Source organism: Pan troglodytes, chromosome 10 (genome assembly GCF_028858775.2).
Source record: "Pan troglodytes isolate AG18354 chromosome 10, NHGRI_mPanTro3-v2.0_pri, whole genome shotgun sequence".
NCBI lineage: Eukaryota > Metazoa > Chordata > Mammalia > Primates > Hominidae > Pan > Pan troglodytes.
In genome coordinates, this window is record NC_072408.2 from 101,015,001 (window position 1) to 101,034,762 (window position 19,762).

The following is a 19,762-nucleotide window of genomic DNA, read 5'->3' on the forward strand; positions in this document are numbered from 1 at the left end:
AATCCACCTGGGCTTGGCCCAAGCAGATGATGGAAGGAAGTCACTGATCGCAGGGCAAAGCTAGACTCGGGCCCAGGTCCTAGAAAGGGGAAGTGAATGCGGGAAGTTGCTCTGTGCAAAATTGATGAGAAGCCTTTGGCTAAACAGCAAATACCTAACTGCCATCAGGATATGTGGGAACAGGCATATTATTGATTAGTAGATGTGTGAAGTAGACTTTGTCCAAAAAGAATCTCAGGTGCCAAATTTTTCTTTTGAAACCATGCGCCCAATGTGGCTGATGTCTACAGTGGTAGAGATATGAATACAGATAATCTATCTGGATGTGTTCAAACTGACAAAATGTTGAACACCTTCACTTTTCAAAGTAGTGGGGACAAATTGTGTTAGGTACAAAGAAGATTAAAGGTTAGGTACAAAGGTGATTAAGACATGGTCCCAGGCCAGGCACGGTGGCTCACGCCTGTAATCCCACCACTTTGGGAGGCAGAGGCGGGCGGATCACCTCAGGTCAGGAGTTCAAGACCAGCCTGGCCAACATGGTGAAACCCCGTCTCTACTAAAAATACAAAAATTAGCTGGGTGTGGTGGCGCATGTCTGTAGTCCCAGCTATTCAGGAGGCTGAGGCAAGAGAATGGCTTGAACCTGGGAGGCAGAGGTTGCAGTGAGCCAAGATCGCACCACTGCGCTCCAGTCTGGGCGACTGAGTAAGACTCCATCTCAAAAAAAAAAAAAAAAAAAAATGACATGGTCCCTGCACAAAAGGAGCTTGCAATCTAGCAACAGATTATTATCTATTGACTATTGATTATGTGCTAAGCATCTTTCATAGTTCTTATTTGATCCTTACAAAACTGTAATAAGGAAGGCACTATTAGCCCCATTTTAGAGATGAGGAAATTGAGGCCTAGGGAGATTAAGTTACCAGTTCAAAGTAGTGCAGCTACTTAAAGGATGGAGGCAGGATGCAAACTCAAGCTTAAGTCGCCATTATACTTCTCTTGCACTATAGGATTCGAGTCTCCCGATGGCTCTTCATACCCACACTTCAAACCCTGCCTTCTCACCATCTCCTCTTGCTCCTTGACCCAAAGCCCTGCCATGGCCTCCTCTCTCTCATCTATAGTAAAAGGCAGGCTGTTTACACAGGCCCACAAGACCCTTGATTATCATTCCCCTGTTATCTTACTATCTTACTGTTCGCTCCTCTACCTCTCTCCACTGAAGCCACCCTGGCCTCCTCCCATTTTAGTTTCTTTGCACTGACAGGGCTGCTTTTAAGAACATGTTTCATTCAAGTATGAAAATAACTCATCTCCTGCAAGTCTAAATAAATATCACCTTTTCAGTGACACCTACCCTGAACATATATTCTCTTAACCCCTGACCCCACTATATTTTATAATTTACTTTTTTCTTATTAATAGTCTGCTGTTACTCACCCCACCATACACACACAGGAATGTAAGTTCTATGAGGTCAGGAGCTCTCCCTTCCCCATTTTGTTCACTGCCATTTTTCAAACACCCAGAACAGTGCTGGGTACATAATGGGTGTTGGGTAGATGTTTGTCGACTGAAGATGGATGAAGCTCAGGTGTGTCCAATTTCAAAACCACTGAGTACTGAGTCACACTTGCGTATATTTTATATGTGAACACAAACCTACTTGTCTGTATCTGCCAAGTTAATCTGGGCCACTTCTAACTGTATGATGATCAGAGTATCCTGTGCAAATACATGTGGGAGCTACTTCCTTTAATTTCCAGTCTCTCTTGAGACAGCACTAATGAAGCTGTCACTTGTGGCTTCCTATAGGGCCAGACATGGTCAGAAATTGTGGTCAGCCAGCTTCCACATATGAGGATACTACCCCAGCCCTGAAGAGTGGCTTTTTTTGTTTGTTCATTTTTGGTAACTTTGCCTTTACAAAAGAAGAAATATTATGCTTGTTATTACCAGCCTTGTTGAGGACTGAGATGTGGGAGGATGATTAAGGAGCATGGTACCTTAGGCAGTATTTGTAGTGAGTGAAAAAGGATGTAGCTTTATGATTAAGCTACAATTTTTGCCACCCTGCTATTCAAAGTGTTGAATAGAGGCCGGAAGTGGTGGCTCACACCTGTTACCCCAGCACTTTGGGAGGCTGAGGCGGGTGGATCACGAGGTCAGGAGATCAAAACCATCCTGGCCAACGTAGTGAAACCCCATCTCTACTAAAAAAAATTAGCTGGGTGTGGTGCATCTATAGTCCCAGCTACTTGGGAGGCTGAGGCAGTGGAATTGCTTGAACCTGGGAGGCGGAGGTTGCAGTGAGCCAAGATCATGCCAATGCATTCCAGCCTGGCGACAGAGCGAGATTCCGTCTCAAAAAAAAAAAGTATTAAATAGAAATCATGTTTCTCTTTTTGAAAAAAAAAATAGGTTATTCTTGGTGAGAATTTGACTTCAAATTGTCCAGAGGTTATCTATGAAATTAAAGAAGAGACACCTGTTTTCTACAAACTCGTTCCTGATCCTGTGAAGAATATCTACATTTATCTAACAGCTGGGAAAGAGGTAGGTAGAAATACTAGTTATTGCTTCTGATTTATGAATAAAAATGGTTTAATTGATGTCATTATCTAGTAGCAAAGCTTTTACTTTGAACTACAGAGTTTAAGCAGTGCCCCAGGCTTTGAGGAGACCCGCAGTGGTTCACAGGCACGGAATTAAAAACCTTACTGACTGCCAGTAAGTAAGCAAGAAATATTATCTATTTAGACAATTTTATTATTGGCTATATTTCCAGTGCCAAGTTTTTCAGAGGAGGGTGTGCTTGCAAATGGGCGCATAATCAGCAAGGTAACTGAATTTACACATTTATTGTGTGGGCACTGAACGGTTAGATGCATTTATGAATATACCCAATGGGACTGGCTTTGGAATTTGGGGTTAATATCAGGCCACAGTCTCATACACATTCATGAACCAGGAAATATATGGTACTCCCCCTCCCCCTCTTCATTTATCTTGCTGTTTTGGCTTTTCTTTTGCTTCTGCTTACTGAAATAAAAGTAATATATTTTTATATTTTCTTCATCTTTACCAAGTGCTGTCACCAAGGGAAGGGGAAAAGAAACTAATTGTTAATGAGTCTCTACTATGCATTAGTCACTATTCTTTGCATGCTCTCTGTCTAGATGCATAGAATTGTGTACATACACATACACACAAGTGTAGAAAACAGTGTTAATGAAATGTGTTACTGACCGGGCATAGTGGCTCATGCCTGTCATCCCAGCACTTTGGGAGGCTGAGGCAGGAGGATCACTTGAGGCCAGGAGTTTAAGGCTGCAGTGAGCCATGATCAAACCACTGTACCCTAGCCTGGGTGATGGAGCAAGACCCTGTCTCAAAAAAAAAAAAAAAAAGGCTGGGCATGGTGGCTCACACCTATAATCCTAGCACTCTGGGAAGCCAAGGCAGGGATCACCTGAGTTCAGACGTTCAAGACCAGCCTGGACAACATGATGAAACCCCATCTCCACTAAAAATACAAACAATTAGCTGGGCGTGGTGGTGCATGCCTGTAATCCCAGCTACTTGGGAGGCTGAGGAACAAGAATCGCTTGAACCCAGGAGGTGGAGTTTGCAGTGAGCTGACATCACACCACTGCACCCCAGCCTGGGCAACAGAGTGAGACTCTGTCTCAAAAAAGAAAAAAAAAGAAAGAAGAAGAAAAAGAAATGTGTTATTAATTTAATAAAAAGAAATGTGGTATTAATTTATTTTATGTGAAGAATCTAAGACTTGGAGAGGTTAAATCACTTGTTCAAGAATATCTGTATCTATCTGTCTATCTATCTATCTATCTATCTATCTATCTATCTATCTATCTATGTATCTATCTATCTATAGGTTAGCCTTTGCAGGGCTGGGACAAAAACTCAACCCTGATTCTAAAGCCTCTGATAAATGATATTAAATCCAAAATTTGTGAAAACTGGACATTCCCTGGCTCAGTGGTTTTGACCTATGACCGTTTGAACATGGAAAGTGCAAAGAAGATAATTGAGACTTACATAATTATATAATGGATGTAACAGATACTCTCAGCCCAACCCTGGTTTTCCATTCTTTTCCTTTCAGTCATTCTAAGGAAAATAGCAATGACAGCAATCTACATGTGCTTTTTGAGTCACAGATAAGATGTGCAAGCAATTTGTAGTTTCTGGTATTCTTATAAAGACGATGCTGTTCTTTGCACATTGAAAAGTCAGTTATATCAAAATGACCACACACAAGATGGCCACATCTTCCCACAGAGCTTGTAAACCAGTCCTTCACCATATAGAATCTCCTATGCCAATTTGCTTCACCATGCAGACACTTTGTATCATGTTTCTTCCCTGGGGATCCCATCTTTGAAAGACTTTTGTCTACCCAACAAACTGCACATATTAAGGAACAGTTCCCATTCCCAGGGTTTATTTATCAAGGGCGTCTCAAAACTGCCGGTCAGAGTACTGACTGTGTTCCCACATGGAGCTGATAAAATTCCAACCCGAAGCAAAGAAACTTGATATCTTCCTTAATCCATGTGTGTTTTTCCATTCAGCTGTCTGAAATATTGCAAATAGCTCATAAGCCCCCATTACTTCCTTCATGGATAGTAATGGAACCCCAGAACTCAGGACCCCAGGCTGGGAACCACCATGAAAAGCCACCAGTAGTTGATGGGTTCCCACTTTCTAGAAAGCAAAAAGTTCTAGCCTCTGATCATTCAAAGCCTGAAGTCCTGGGAAGAGTTTTTGACTGGGCATCAAAGCTGGCTAGCCCTGCATTCTTCACTGAGGATTACTGCTAGAGATCCTACTGTTTGAACTCTGGCTGAGCAAATATAACCCCTAAAGAGACAAAGTCCAAGGAAGGCTCTTGGGGAGATAAGAACAGCCAAACTAATAAGCTATGGGATATCCATAAAATGGTATGATATGGGGCCACTAAAAATAATCATATGGAGATGTAGGCATTGATATGGAGTAGTCACTACGGTTTGTTATTAAATTAGAGGGCAGGTCTAATGTAGTATTTTTAGTGTCCTCTCTCTCTCTCTTTTTTTTTAATGGAGTCTTGCTCTGTCACCCAGCCTGGAGTGCAGTGGCGCAATCTCAGCTCACTGCAACCTCCGCCTCCACAGGTTCAAGCAGTTCTCCTGTCTCAGCCTCCCTAGTAGCTGGGACTACAGTCACACGCTACCATGCCCGGCTAATTTTTGTATTTTTTTTTTTTTTTAATAGAGACGGGGTTTCACCATACTGGTCAGGCTGGTCTCAAACTCCTGACCTCAGGTGATCCACCCACCTCGGCCTCCCAAAGTGCTGGGATTATAGGCATGAGCCACCTCGCCTGGCCCTCTCTCATTTTTTTTTGAAACAGAGTCTCACTGTCGCCCAGGCTGGAGTGCAGTGGTGTGATCTTGGCTCACTGCAACCTCCATCTCCTGAGTTCAAGAGATTCTCCTGCCTCAGCCTCCTGACTAGCTGGGATTACAGGCGCCCACCACTATGCCCAGCTAAATTTTGTATTTTTAGTAGAGACAGAGTTGGCCAGACTGGTCTCCAACTCCAGGCCTGAAGTGATCTGTCCGCCTCAGCCTCCCAAAGTGCTGGGATTACAGGTGTGAGCCACCACGCCCGGCCAGTGTCCTCCCTCTTATACAGAGTTATATTTGTGTGTTTAAATAGACTGAGTAATAGTTCTCAGAGAATGTTCTGGAGACCCGTATTCCACAGAATGCTCTGAGCAAAAGTGGTCCCAGAACCAGCTGTTACTTACTATACCCCTCCTGGAATACTGTGAGGCTCAGCATAGTCAAAGGCTCTGAGAAGCCCTGTGCTAAGGAAACCCGTTTTGCTTTTTCAGTCTAAGGTTTTATATTTGCTGGATCATGGAGCCCCTTTCTTGCATAACAGCAGTAACCAATACTTACTGAACATTTAGTACCTGTCAGACAATAGTTCATATTAACCCCATGAAGTCGTGATCCATTTTACAGATGAGGAAACAAGGTTAGAGAGATTGCATGACACTTATTAAAATCCGTCAGTGTTACAGAGGCATTTGTGAACTACAAGGAAATACCTCCATTCTGGTTAATTCCGGCTCAGGATCACGGGCTGCCAGCTGCATCTGTCAGCAGTGTTGGGGACTATGAAATGGAAGGGCGTGGTTATCCTCCATGAAGTCAACTTGGAACTGAAGGATCCAGCTCAGGATAGTCCCTGTTTTCCTCACAAAATAGAGAAAAATAGAGAGGTCCCTTCTAGAACTCTTTATTTCTCTAACCTGCTAAAGAAGTTATTTATACTATCTAGCATGTACAACTTCCTGGCATAATGAGTTCCACAAGTTCCCTTACTACCTGCTGTGTGGTTTTGCCTGCAGAAAGTGCTCTGTGTGATGCTCAGTTACTCCCTGCCTCTCACCGCCCTACTTGCAGGCTCTGACTGGCTGCCTAGATGTCTGGGTCTGCCCAGCTGGGGTGCCCTCTTTGTGGGCTGCTGTTTCCTGACAATGGCAAGAGGCGGCTCTAGGGACGGGGAAATGATTTGACTACTCCCCTTGTTTCTTTTATTTTCAACTCCACTGGAGGGGTGTGAGCAAAACAAGCCAGGAGCTGAGGTGACGGCGCTGCCCCTGGCAGGGGTGTGGGAGGGCCTGGTCCCTGGTCCTCCTCATTTCCACATTGAGTGCCAACCTCCTGCTGACACTCCTGGGGCAAAGCCTTTGCTCTTCCCTAATACTCATTTCCAAAATGCCATTGGCCACATATGGACTGTCTCTGTATGAAAACCAGGCAACCTGATTCCATGATCCGTATGGAAATCATCATTAGCAGATCGGAAACCCAACTGGGTGTCAGACTCACCTGAGAGAGAGCTCTTAAAATACAGATTCCTGGCCAGACACAGTGGTGCACGCCTGCAACCTCAGCACTTTTGGGAGGAGTGCTTTGAGCCCAGAAGTTCAAAACCAGCCTGGGCAACGTAGTGAGACCCTGTGTCTTTAAGAAAAAAATCTTTTAAATGAAAAAATACACATTCCTAGGCTCCGCCCCCAGACTTAGCGAGAGTCTCTGCGGCAGAGGCCTGGGAATACGCACTGTCAAAAGCTCCCCAGGTGATTGTGATACAATGACTTCATGTCCTAGAACTTGAGACCCACTGCCCAGTGCCAATATGGAGGTGTTGAGTTCAAGTTGATAAATAGGCTCTTTTTGGCCCTTCATTAGATAAGGTGTTGTAGTTTTCCTGCTGTTGCTTATAATTCCATCTGAACCATTGTCCTCTTTCCTTTTAGGTGAGGAGAATTCGTGTTGCAAACTGCAATAAACATAAATCCTGTTCGGAGTGTTTAACAGCCACAGACCCTCACTGCGGTTGGTGCCATTCGCTACAAAGGTATCTCCTGAATTCTTTCTCACCAACTCGCATTTTCGAAAAAGTGTCATGCGGCAGAACACTTGTTGCCCTACTTTAACGATCCATTCCAGTGACCTGAGGGAACTGATCTCTTCCTCGATTAAAATCTCGTTGTGCAATCCTAATGAATTCTCGAAGATGTTTCCAGCGGCGTCCGTGCTATGCAATCACTGGACCCGGGAGCTCCCCAGTCTGGGGGCGGGAGGGGCAGGTGTGCAGCCTTCAGGAGAACGGGCGAGAGCAGGCAGGTTTGGCTTTTACTTTCTCCAGAGTTCGCCAAGACTCAAGAGAGAGGCAAAAGGGCCCCCCCTCCGAGAAGATAAAAGAATAGAGATGTCTGAAAATTTTTCAGTTGAATCCCCATCATGTATGTCATGTATTCTGTTCGCTCCGCAGAAGCCTCGTTATTGATGGCGCCGTCTCCTAATGCGCCGCGCAGCTGTGGGCCTGATGTACAATCTCAGTCTCCGGGCAGAATCTGCCCAGCCTGGTCTGGAATGACGATGCTCACGACCCATCTAGGCTCAGGGGCGACTCGGAGCGGCTTCCCCGCCATGGCAGTTTCCTAGCGTCGCTGGGCCCGGCCTGGTTGGATTCGCCGTCGCCATGGCAACCCAGTACTGGGGCTCTTGCTGGAGAAGCAAAGGAGGAGAGAGCCTTCGCTGCAGCTCAGGCAGGAAAGAGAGAGAGAGAAAAAAAAAACCCATAACAGTGTCTGTCAGTTTGGTGCTTTCAGTTTTTAAAGGTGAAAAGGATAAGAAAGAGCAGAGCAGGTGGAGAGATGCTGAAGGCTGAACCAGGGGACAGTTTGGGTTTAGAAAAGAGCAGGAGGAAGAGAATTGGTGACTGAAGGGGGAGGCAGCCAAGAGAAATGAAGGGAGAGGGGGAAATGCAATACAAGCAAGAGGTTTAGGAAACAAATCAAAAATACGGGGATGGAATTAATTAAGAGTTCACGGGGGAAGGCGCAATCCGAGCTGCAGCAAGAGGAATAATTGCCCCTGCCATTTGCTACGCTTCCTTACCGGGCTGTTTCCCTCAGAGTCACTGGCAGACAAACGAAGCAAGGGCCAGAAAAATGCTCATGAATAATTCACTGATCACGAACGGGATTTGTTTGTTGCACACTCAGTGAGCAGTCTTGCCATAATCTTTTAGATCCATTCATTTATGTAGCATCCCTGTCTGTATTTGTAGAGCTGTGTACAGGAGTCAATTCGATAATGGTGGCGATGATGGTGGTGATTAAATAGCCACATGGAGCTAGCGGCTAACGTATTAACAAGCTCAGCTCTGGAGCTTGTGGGAGATCTCCAAGCTGGTGATATGAATTTGGGAGTTGGTAGTATTTTAGATGGTACTTAGAGAAGCCTTAAGACCAGACGAAGGAGTGAGTGTTGATTGAGGAGAGAAGTTTGAGAACTGAGCCTTGAGGGGCTGTGGTGTTTAGGGGTTGGGGAGGAGGAGGGGAAACAGAACAAGAAATAAGGAGGGAGCAGTCAGAAGGGGAAGAGGAAAAACTGGAGAGGGTGGTCTCCTGGAAGCCAAGGACAGAAAGGAGGAGGAAGTGATCCACTGGCTCAGATTCAGCTGAGAGGTCAAGCAGGAGAAGAAAAGAATGGATCCTTTGCACTTAGCAGGTGACAATGGGTGACTGCTGGGAATGCCATTGTTAGGAGTGGCGCTAAATCCACAAGAGACAATGGGAAAATAAGACCTTAAGCAGGGACAGCTTAGAGAAGCTTTACTGAGAAAGGCAGCTGAAAAAAATGAAGCAGACACTGAAAGCGAAAGTAGAGTCCAAAGAATTTTGTCTTTTTGTCCTTTTTTTTTTTTTTTTTTGAGATGGACTCTGGCTTTGTCTCCCAGGCTGGGGTGCAGTGGCATGATCTTGGCTCACTGCAACCTCCACCTCGCAGGTTCAAGCCGATTCTCCTGCCGCAGCCTCCCGAGTAGCTGGGATTACCGGTACGTGCCACCATGCCCGACTAATTTTTGTATTTTTAGTAGAGATGGGGTTTCACCATGTTGGCCAGGTTGGTCTCGAACTCCTGACCTCAGGTGATCCGCCTGCCTCAGCCTCCCAAATTGCCAGGATTACAGCCGTGAGCCACCACGCCCAGCCAGTTTTGTCTTTTTAAGATGCATGAAATAACAGTGCATGTCTCCACTGTTGGGAAAATTCCAGAAGAGAAGGAGAAACGGATGATACAGGAGAGAGAAGGGTTGTGGAGTGTTCAGTCTTTCAGCAGGTGGAAGAAAATATGACTTGGTGTGCCAGTAGGGAGGCCAGCCTCAGACAGGAGCACTGGCCCCTCACCCTCAGTGGTAGGAGGGAAGGTAGGGACTCTGGGCCCAAGCATGGGGAGGTGGCAGAGGCCTGTGTGGTGTCTTCTCCTATTGCTCACATTATTTTCAGTGGCCTAAGGCCATTGAGAATGAGGTGAGGGAGGAAGCACTGGAGGTTTGAGGAGAAAAGAGAGAGAAGGAGTGGACTGGAAGACTAGGAGGGAGAATAGAATAGGGAAATATCCAGCGGTTGCCAGGAAGCATTAGGGCCCACTTGAGGTTGATGGTCCTGTGTTTGAAGTGAGAGCCGTAAGCATGGTTTTGTCTTTCTCAAGCTGCGTTCAGCTTTGGTGGTATAGCTGTAGACTCAGAAAAGTTAGCTTTAGCCAGTTTGGGGGCTTTGCCAGAAAATACATCAAGAAAGGAGAGAGTGGCCAGGGAGCTGAGGGAGCATGTAAGGAATGGATGATGATATTGATATGGATGTTGATTCATATAATGATGGCACCTGGGCTCTAAGGAGGGAAGTAAGGACCTGATGGGGGTAGGGATGTGAAAAGGTGGCAGGGTCTGTGTTGGAAGTTGAAGTTGAGTTTAAAGATTGTTAGGGGCAGGCGCGGTGACTCACGCCTATATTCCCAGCTTTTTGGGAGGCCAAAGCGGGTGGATCACTTGAGCCCAAGAGTTTGAGACCAGCCTGGGCAACATGGCAAAGACCCCATCTCTACAAAAAATACGAACATTAGCTGAGTGTGGTGGTATGTGCTTGTGGTCCCAGCTACTCGGGAGGTTAAGGTGGGAGGCTTGCTTGAGTCCCAGAGGCAGAAGTTGCAGTGAGCTGAGATCACACCTCTGCTTTCCAGCTTGGATGACAAAGTGAGACCCTGTCTCAAAAAAAAAAAAAAAAAAATGGTTGGAACTAGAGAATTGGAAAGGGGAATTATTGGACTGTGGGGGCTTGATATTGAGGTCATGGAGGGATGGAGTTATTGGCAATGACAGGGTCTGCCATATGATTGTCAAGATCATTGGCAGAGAGGGGTCAAGGAACTGAGGTGGTTACCAGAGTATTAAATGGCTCCATCATCTGTGTGGAAATCGCAGTCACCAAGAGAGTGAGGAGCTACATATTCAAGGAACGAAGGGAAGTGGCCAGGGCTGGGGTGGTCTGTAATGATCACAATGAGGAGGGACCTGGGGTGGTTTGAGCTGACAGCATGGGCTTCGAAGCTGGGGAGGAAGTGTTGGAAAGAGAGAAGAAGGATCTTCCAGAAGAGGCTGCAAGACACAAATAGGACAGCTAGATGAGGGAGAGGAAGCAGCCAGGCCTTGAGAGGGGCCTGGGGAAGCTGTGGCCTCGAAGGAGAGCTGGTTTCAGTAATATTGAGAAGGGGAAAGGAACAATCAGAGAAGAGGTTGAAGACATGGGGGCTTCTGTTGATAACTGGCTGTGAGTTATAGTCTTTTGTTTGTTTTGAGACAGGGTCTCATCCTGTCACCCAGGCTGGAGTGCAGTGGTGCAATCATACTTCACTAAAGCCTAGACCTCCTCAGGCTCAGGTGATCCTTCCACTGCAGTCTCCCAAGTAGTTGGGACCACAGGTGTGCACCACCATGCCCAGGTTTTTTTTGTATTTTGTAGAGACGGGGTTTCACCATGTTGCCCAGGCTGGTCTTGAACTCCTGGGCTCAAGAAATCCTCCTTCCTGGGCCTCCCAAAGTGTTAGAATTAGAGACGTGGGCCACCACGCCTGGCCAAAAGCCTGCTTCTGCTCTTGCTCCCTCACCCCTATCCCAGTGCGCTCCAAGAAGAGTGATTCATTTGAAATCCAAATCAGATTATGTCACTCCCCAGCTTAATACCCTCCCCTGGCTTTCCATCTTAGAACTCAGTCTGACTCCTTTGCTGTCAGGGCCTGCATACCAGGCTTTCCGTGATCTGGCCTTTCACCACTTCTCTGACCTCTCATGCCATTCTCTCCTTTGTTTACTTAACCCCAGACATCCTGATTTAAGACTATGCTAAGCATGTTCCTGCCCCAGGGCCTTTGCACGTGCTGTTTCCTCAGTCTAGTGCATTCTTCCCCACATCTTTCTATGGCAGACTCTTTCTTGACTGTCTGGTCCTAGAGCACACATCTCTCTGCACCTGCCTACCCAGTCTTCAGTAGCCTCCCCTTACTCACAGTGACATTACTGTTTTATTTTCTTCATGGCCCATCACTATTAGGAATGACCTTACTTCTCTACCTCTCTTTATTGAAATGTGCTCAGAAAAACATAAGTTAAATGAATGAGATGGGCTGAGTGATTGGTCGACTCTACCAATAGCAGGTTAAGACTTGTGCCTTAAATCTTATAAGACATTCTGAAGTCATGGAGCTATGGCCCTTCACAGCCACGTCAGAAACCACTTGGTTTCAGACAGCCTGGGTTCTGGCCTACAATGAAATGAAACTAAGTCTCATATCTGTGACTCATATGAAGCTCCCAGTACCATTCAAAATTAGGAATTCTAAAGGGGGATGTTTTCTTATAATGGTAGAGCATCCCACTGTGTTTATTTTAAATGTCATGGATTTATTTAGAAAAATAATTTATTTTCTCTGTTGAGAAGGTTGAGTTTTCTTGCATACATGTCTAGAAAGTGGAATGGTGGGGAGAGGCAAGAAAACTATCTTCACTTCCTTTTGATCAGATGTTAAGAATAGGCATCCAGACTGGGCATGGTGGCTCACGCCTGTAATCCCAGCACTTTGGGAGGCTGAGGTAGGTGGATCACCTGAGATCAAGAGTTCAACACCAGCCTGGCCAACATGGTGAAACCCTGTCTCTACTAAAAATACAAAAATTAGCCAGGTGTGGTGGTGCATGCCTGTAATCCCAGCAACACGGGAGGCTGAGGCAGTAGAATCACTTGAACCCAGGAGACGGAGGTTGCAGTGAGCCAAGATCCAGCCTGGGTGACAGAGTGAAACTCCATCTCAAAAAAAAAAAAAAAGAAGGAATAGGCATCTAGTATAAGTAGATAAAAAGCAATTAGATAAACAATGAGCTCTAAAAAGTCTAGTATTTTATTGTTGGAACCTCAGATCCAACCTGTGCTGAATTTGTCTGTGTGGGTGGAAAGTGAATTTTTGCAGGCTGAATATCTTGGGTTTGGAAGCAGTTTCTCAGTTTCTCCCATATTGCAAAGCATAGCACATGTGTTCAGTTATGGATTTCCACAAAACTGGCAATCCCGAACCAATGAACGGGTGAGGTTCCAAAAGTTCATTTGCAAGTTTGTTTGGCATGCAGAATGCATTTTCCCATAGAAACAATGTCATAAATTAAGGATTGATTCCCAAGCCAGCCCATAAAATCCAAAATTATTTAATTTCAACAAATATTTATTGAACACCTAGTGAGAGCCTAATCTGGGGCATGAGATAGCTAGGTAGTATTGAGAGAAATCGGATGCCATTCTTGGCTTTAAGGAACTCGCATGCTAGCTGGGAAGGCAGACTTATCAATGGCCAACATTCATTCATTCAATCCTACATCCAATCACAAATATTTTTTAAGCACAACAATGTGCTAAGTCCTATGCTCAGTGCTCAGGATACAGTTCTTTCTTGTCTCTATAGAGCTTGCAATCTAATGGGGGATATAATGTGTATCAGTTAGGTTTCTGATCTGGTAATGCTGTATAACAAACAACCCCCAAATCCTTAGTGGTCTAAAAGAGCAAACATTTATTTACATTTGTTTTTCTTGCTCATGGGTCAGCCTGTCAGCTATGGGAAGAAGGGTGGGGTCAATGTCAAGCTGAAGGTTGAGTTCAGGTCTGTTTCCCATGTTTCTCATTCTGTACATGCTCTTCTTAAGGCACATAGAAGTAGCATGAGAGACTAAGCTAAACTAGACAACATGTTCTAAGCCCTGGCTGACATCTTGCTGACCAATATTCCATTGATAAAGCAAGCTGCATGGCCAAGCCCAATATCCATGGAGTAGGGAAATATATTCCACCTACTCTAGTGGAAGATTCTGCAAAGTGACCTGGCAAAAATGTAGTGTGGGTGTGTCACTCTAGTACAGGATGGATTGAAGAATTGGGAACAATAATCCACTCTTATCAATAAGTAAAGGAGATAAATGAATAGAGTGTCATAAGGGCTAGCATGGGGGAAGTTTAGGGTTTCATGGGGGCACATAAAAATTATCTAACCCAAACTTAACAGGTCAAGGAAGGCTTCCTGGAGGAAGGGATATCTAATCTGAACCTGAAGGGTAGGGGGATATCAGCTAGGTAAAGATGAGGCAGGGGAAGCTGGTGTAGGGATCAGGCTATACAAAGGCCAGGAGAGCTTGGCCTGAAGCTCAGTGTGGACGAGCTTCACATTAAAGAATTTGAATTTTGTTGGAAGGACCTTGGGGAGCCATTGCAGGGCTTTAATTAAAAGTGCGACCAGAACAGGTGAGTGTTTTAGAACGAGAACTCTGAGGTGCAAGGTGGACCGGAGGGGACTGAGAAGAGCTGGTAGATCAGTTAGCAGGTGGCTGTAAACCAGTAAGAGACCAGGGACTGAATTAGAGCAATAGTAGTGGTGAGGGAAGGAAGTGGGTGGATTAGAGAGCTATTTGGAAGATAGAATTGACAGGGCTTAATGATTAATTAGATTCCCCTTTGAGTCTGACACACTAAAAATAGGGCCATAAAATGAAAAATAAAATCTCAAGGTGGCCACTGTTTTTCTGGAAGATGTATCCTTTCTCCTTTTATCTCAGTCTTCATGAAGAAAACAAACAAGTGATACCCACGTGTACACTTGATTCTTCCTGTGTCCCAGGCACTGGGCTAGAAACCAGGTTAGACCCCAAAAGATGGGCACCTGAGTCAAATGTGGGAGGGCTTCTGAGAGACACCAGCGCTGAGTCTCAGAGTGTGCAGTGGGGTGAGTTATTGCATTGAAGCTGGTGTTGAGATTACAGAGGAAGGAGTGCAGGCATCTGGCTGGGGTGACCAGATGGACAGAGGTGTCGGTTACTGAGTAGGGAGTGTAGAAGGAGTGGCCTGTTTGGGCTGCATGGGAAACGCGGGGGGTGGACTTCCACACTGGCAACATGGGCAGGACAGCCTGTGAGGACAGAGGAAAGGTCCTGTGTTTGTCTGTTTTTGCACTGCTATAATGAAATACCTGAGACTGGGTAATTTATAAAGAAAAGAGGTTAGTTGGCTCATGGTTCTGCTGGCTGTACAGGAAGCACGATACTGGCATCTGCTCAGCTTCTGGGGAGGCCTCAGGAAACTTACAATCATGGCAGAAGGTGAAGGGAAAGCAGGGCATGTCTTACATGGCTGGAACAGGAGGAAAGGGGGGTTGGGGAGGTGCCACACACTTTTAAACAACCAGATCTCAAGAGAACTCACTTACCATCATGAAAACAGCACTGAGGAAATGGTGCTAAACCATTCATGAAGGACCCACCCCCATGATCCAATCACCTTTCACCAGGCCCCACCTCCAACATTGAGGATTACAATTGAACATGAGATTTGGGTGGAGACACAGATCCCAACCATATCAGGTCCCAAATGCATTTTGCTTTGGATAGAATCTGGGCTTTGTGTGACCTGCCAGCTTCTTATCTCTGCCACTTCTCCTCTTCTATAAAGTGGCATTTATAATTGGCCAGGTATTGCAAAAAAGTGCTGGGATTACAGGCACATAATCCTGGGATTACAGGCACTTTGGGAGGCCGAGTTGGGTGAATCACTTGAGCCCAGGAGTTCAAGACCAGCCTGGGCAACATGGTGAAACCCTGTCTCTACAAAAAATACAAAAATTAGCTGGGTGTGGTGGCGCATGCCTGTGGTCCCAGCTACTCTGGAGGCTGAGGTGGGAGGATCACTTGAACATAGGAGGTTGAGGCTTCAGTGAGCCGTGATTGTACCACTGCACTCCAGCCTTGGTGACAGAACGAGACCTTGTCTCAATAATAATAATAATAATAGTACCTGCCTCAGAGGTTTGCTGAGAGAATTAAATTCCATAACGTACATCATTGTAGGCCCAGTGCCTGGCTCCTGGTAGGCAACAAAGTTGTGTCAACTGTCATTTGGTGGAAGCCCAAAGAGGCAGTCATTACTTGTCCCTGAGGTTGGGAAAGGCTTCAACGAGGAGGTGGCCTTAAAATTGGCCTTGAAGCCTGGGTAGACCTTCACCAGGGGAAGAGTGGTCGGGAGGCATTTCAGGCAGAAGAATCAGCGCAGTGAGAGGTCTGTGGAGAGACTGGCAGATGGAGTTCTATGCACTGGCTGTAGAAGGAAGGAAGTGGGTGGAGATGCTGGGTGAGCTCTCAGGGTGGACCTTACTAGCGGGTGCTGGGAACTCATGACAGGGTTTTAAGCAGAGGCCTTCCAGCGCCATATTTGTGTTTTAAAAAGATTATCCCGCTGGCAGTGTGGAAGATGAACCACGTTAATCCAAGTCTCTCCTGGCCTCCCACCCCACCCTTCCTGTGGTGTGTTTTGTAAAGAGAGAGTTTATGTCACATCTCGTCCTGAGTCAGTTACTTGGTGGCTATTCTCCGAATTCATGTACCCCCCACTGGGAGAGGTAGTACGTCTCCCAGTGCATCCATGGGGCCCCACTTGCTCTGGTTTTAATGCCATGATGGAATCAGGGCTGGGTCCTCTTCAGAAAATGGGCCCTACAGGAAAGAGCACACTTGCATTCACCCTCCCAACACTTCGTGCTCCACCCTGCACTGGGTACACACAGGTGGAGGCAAGGCCCCCAGGCATGCTGCTTATAAGGTATCTGTATGCGTCCTTCAATTATCTGTACAAATTTCACATTCACTCCATATTTTTCTACATGTTTCTTCCATGTTGACAGTTGGAAGACCTTCAAGCAGCCCCTGGTGGCTGTTTTTAGGTCTTCAGCTGCAGTTAGGCTGTTCCACGCATGAGATCGTGAAAGAGATCATTTCTCGCTCGGTCTAACAGCAGGGCCCTGTGGTCAGTCTTCCTATCAGACTTTCTGAAGGGTTGGGAGTAACAGAAGGGTATTTTTAACACATGAGAGAAAACTGCCATCTGAATGCTAAACATATTTGTCCCCAACACCCCAGAGTAACAAATGAAAAGAATTACATGAGTTGCTTGTGGACACGTCCCAGCTCCTTTTTTTATCTTGCTCTCCTGTCTTGAGGGTTCTTCTCCAAGTGACACTCCTTCCTCAAGCCCCCCAGGCCTATCATTAACCTGCTGGGACCCTTCCCACCAGGACTGTGATTGCCCTGAAACTTGACCAGTATAATCCATGGTGCACAGTAATTTATGGCCATATTCTTCAGTAGCCTGAGTTAGTCTGTTCTGTCATCATGAGAGGTGAGCTACATACAGCAGAGAGGGCCTGATAGGGCTTAGATGTTTTGTCTTCTCCAAATCTCATGTTGAAATGTGACCTCCAGTACTGGAGGTGGGCCTGCTGGGAGGGGTCGGGTCATGGGAATGGATCCCTCATGAATGGCTTGGTGCTGTCCTTGGCAATAGTGAGAGAGTTCTCACTCTGAGTTCACAGGAGATCTGGTTGTTTAAGAGAGTGTGGCACCTGCCCCCTCACATTCTTGCTCCCACCCTAGCCGTGTGACACACCTGTTCTCCCTTTGCTTCCAGCATGATTGGAAGCTTCCTGAGCCCCTCACCAGGAGCAGACACTACCCATGCTTCCTGTACAGCCTGTAAAATCATGAGCCAATTAAACCCCTTTTCTTTATAAATTATCCAGTCTCAGGTATTTCTTCATAGCTATGCAAAAAATGGACTAACACAGGGTCACAGAAGGCTTTGCGGTAGAAAAGTCCAGATGGATGTGACTGTTCCTCATTCAGAAGGTGGCTGCAGTGCCCCTTCCACAGGGAGCCTGCCTCGAGTCCAGGCCTGGCCAGGAGACAGTGTGCATGGGTGGAGAAGAATATGCTTATCATACATTAGACACTACCTTGCACGTTCTGTGCCATGTTCCATTTAGTCCTCCTGGTACCCCATGAAGTAAGCACTATTACAATCCCCACTTCGTAGAGAACAGCCTTAGCTTATGTATAGTTTCCCACAGCTGCAGAAACAAATTCCCACAAACTTGGCAGCTTAAAACAACATGCACTTGTGATCTTACAGTTCTGGAGGTCACAAGCCTGCAGTGGGTTTCACTGGGCTGAAACCAAAGCATTGACGGGGCTGTGCTCCTTCTGGAGGCCCTTCTTTGCCTTTTCCAGCTTTTGGAAGCAGCCAGCATTCCTTGGCTCATGGTCCCTTCCTGCATCTTCAAAACCAACAGTGTGGCATCATCAGATTACATTGGGCCCACCCAGATAATCCAAAATAATCTGCCCATTTTAAGATCCTCCACTTACTCACATCTGCAGAGTCCCCTTTGCCATGTCCTATGGTTTGAATGTATCCCCCAAAGTTCATGTGTTGGACACTTAATCCCCAGTGCAACAGTTTTGAGAGGTGGAACCTTTCGGACGTGATTAGGTCATGAGGACTCTGTCCTCATGAATGGATTAATGACATTATCACAGGAGTGGGTTAGTTATTGCAGGAGTGGGTTACTTATCACAGGAGTGGGTTCCTGATAAAATGATACATTAGGCCCCCTTCTCTCTCTCTCTCTCTCTCTCTCTCTGTCTCTCTCTCCCTCATGCTTTCTTGCCCTTCCACCATGGAATGATGCAGCAAGAAGGCCCTCACCAGATGCAGGCCCCTTGACCCTGGACTGCCCAGTCTCTAGAACTGTAAAAAATAAATTTATTTTCTTTATAAATTTCCCAGTTAGTAGTATTCTGTAATAGCAACACAAAACGGACTGAGACACCATGTAAGGTGACACAGTCACACATTCCAGGGATTAGGACCTGGACATCTTTGGGGGCCATTATTCTGCCTACCACTGGTTGTACAAGTAATGGATTCAACTCTGGGCTTAGCTCTAGCTCCTAAGCCGTTAGAGCAAAACAAAGAGACACAGGCAAGGGACATTATCCCTCATGGCAGTGGGTGGAGAGGGGAGAGCCTGGAGCAAATGGCCCTAATGGAGCATTTGTGATAACTGCTATGTATAAGAAAGACACGGCACTCAGGGCCCACCTGAGTCGGAGAAAACCCTCCATCTTGAAAGCTTAGGCAACCATGCATTCATTTAACAGTATTTACTGAGTACCTGATATGTGTCAGTCACTGTCCTAAGCACTGGGATTCTAAGCACTAGCAGTGAGTAACACAGGTCAAAATCCCTCCACATGTATATTCATTGCAGCACTATTCACATTAGCAAAGACATGGAATCAACCCAAATGCCCATCAATGATAGACTGGATAAAGAAAATGTGGTACATATGTGCCATGGAATGAAAAGGAATGAGCAGCCATGAAAAGGAATGAGATCATGTCCTTTTGGGGATGTGGATGGAGCTGGAAGCCATTATCCTCAGCAAACTAACGCAGGAACAGAAAACCAAATACCGCATGTTCTCACTTATAGGTGGGAGGTGAACAATGAGAACACATGGACACAGGGAGGGGACAACACACATAGGCCCCTGTCAGGGGGTAGAGTCGGGGGAGGGAAAGCATTAGGATAAACAGCTAATGCAAGCTGGGCTTAATACCTAGTTGATGAGTTGATAGGTGCAGCAAACCACCCTGGCACACATTTGCCTATGTAACAAACCTACACATCCTGCGCATGTACCCTGGAACTTAAAATGAAAATAAAAATTGAAAAAAAAAATCCCTGCCCTCATGGAGTTCCCTCTAGTGAGGTGTTTTAGTTTCCCAAGGCTGCCATAACAAATTACTACCAACACAAATTTATCCTCTCCCAGTTCTGGAGGCCAGAAGTCTGAAATCAAGGTGTCAGCAGAGCCGGGTTCTCTCTGGAGGCTATAGGGGCAAATCCTTCCTCACCTCTCCCAGCTCCGGGTGACTCCTGGTGTTTCTTGGCTTGGGGTA

General features: G+C 46.0%; 1 protein-coding gene and 1 long non-coding RNA gene across 6 annotated transcripts in view; one reads left to right on the plus strand and one right to left on the minus strand.

Moving 5' to 3' along the window:
* The window catches only part of LOC129136677 (uncharacterized), a 19,516-nt gene extending 11,476 nt beyond the window's left edge, over positions 1–8,040 (minus strand). The window contains exons 1-2 of the long non-coding RNA XR_008538557.2: positions 6,915–8,040; positions 6,128–6,267 (exon numbers count right to left, since the gene is read on the minus strand). This is a non-coding gene — a long non-coding RNA (uncharacterized LOC129136677). The remainder of the gene's footprint in view (positions 1–6,127; positions 6,268–6,914) is intronic.
* The window catches only part of PLXNC1 (plexin C1), a 158,591-nt gene that overhangs the window by 30,379 nt on the left and 108,450 nt on the right, over positions 1–19,762 (plus strand). For all 5 annotated transcript variants that reach the window (XM_509270.8, XM_009426007.5, XM_054664607.2 and 2 more), the window contains exons 3-4: positions 2,425–2,559; positions 7,346–7,446. In XM_509270.8, coding sequence (XP_509270.2) covers positions 2,425–2,559; positions 7,346–7,446 — 236 coding nt within the window. The remainder of the gene's footprint in view (positions 1–2,424; positions 2,560–7,345; positions 7,447–19,762) is intronic.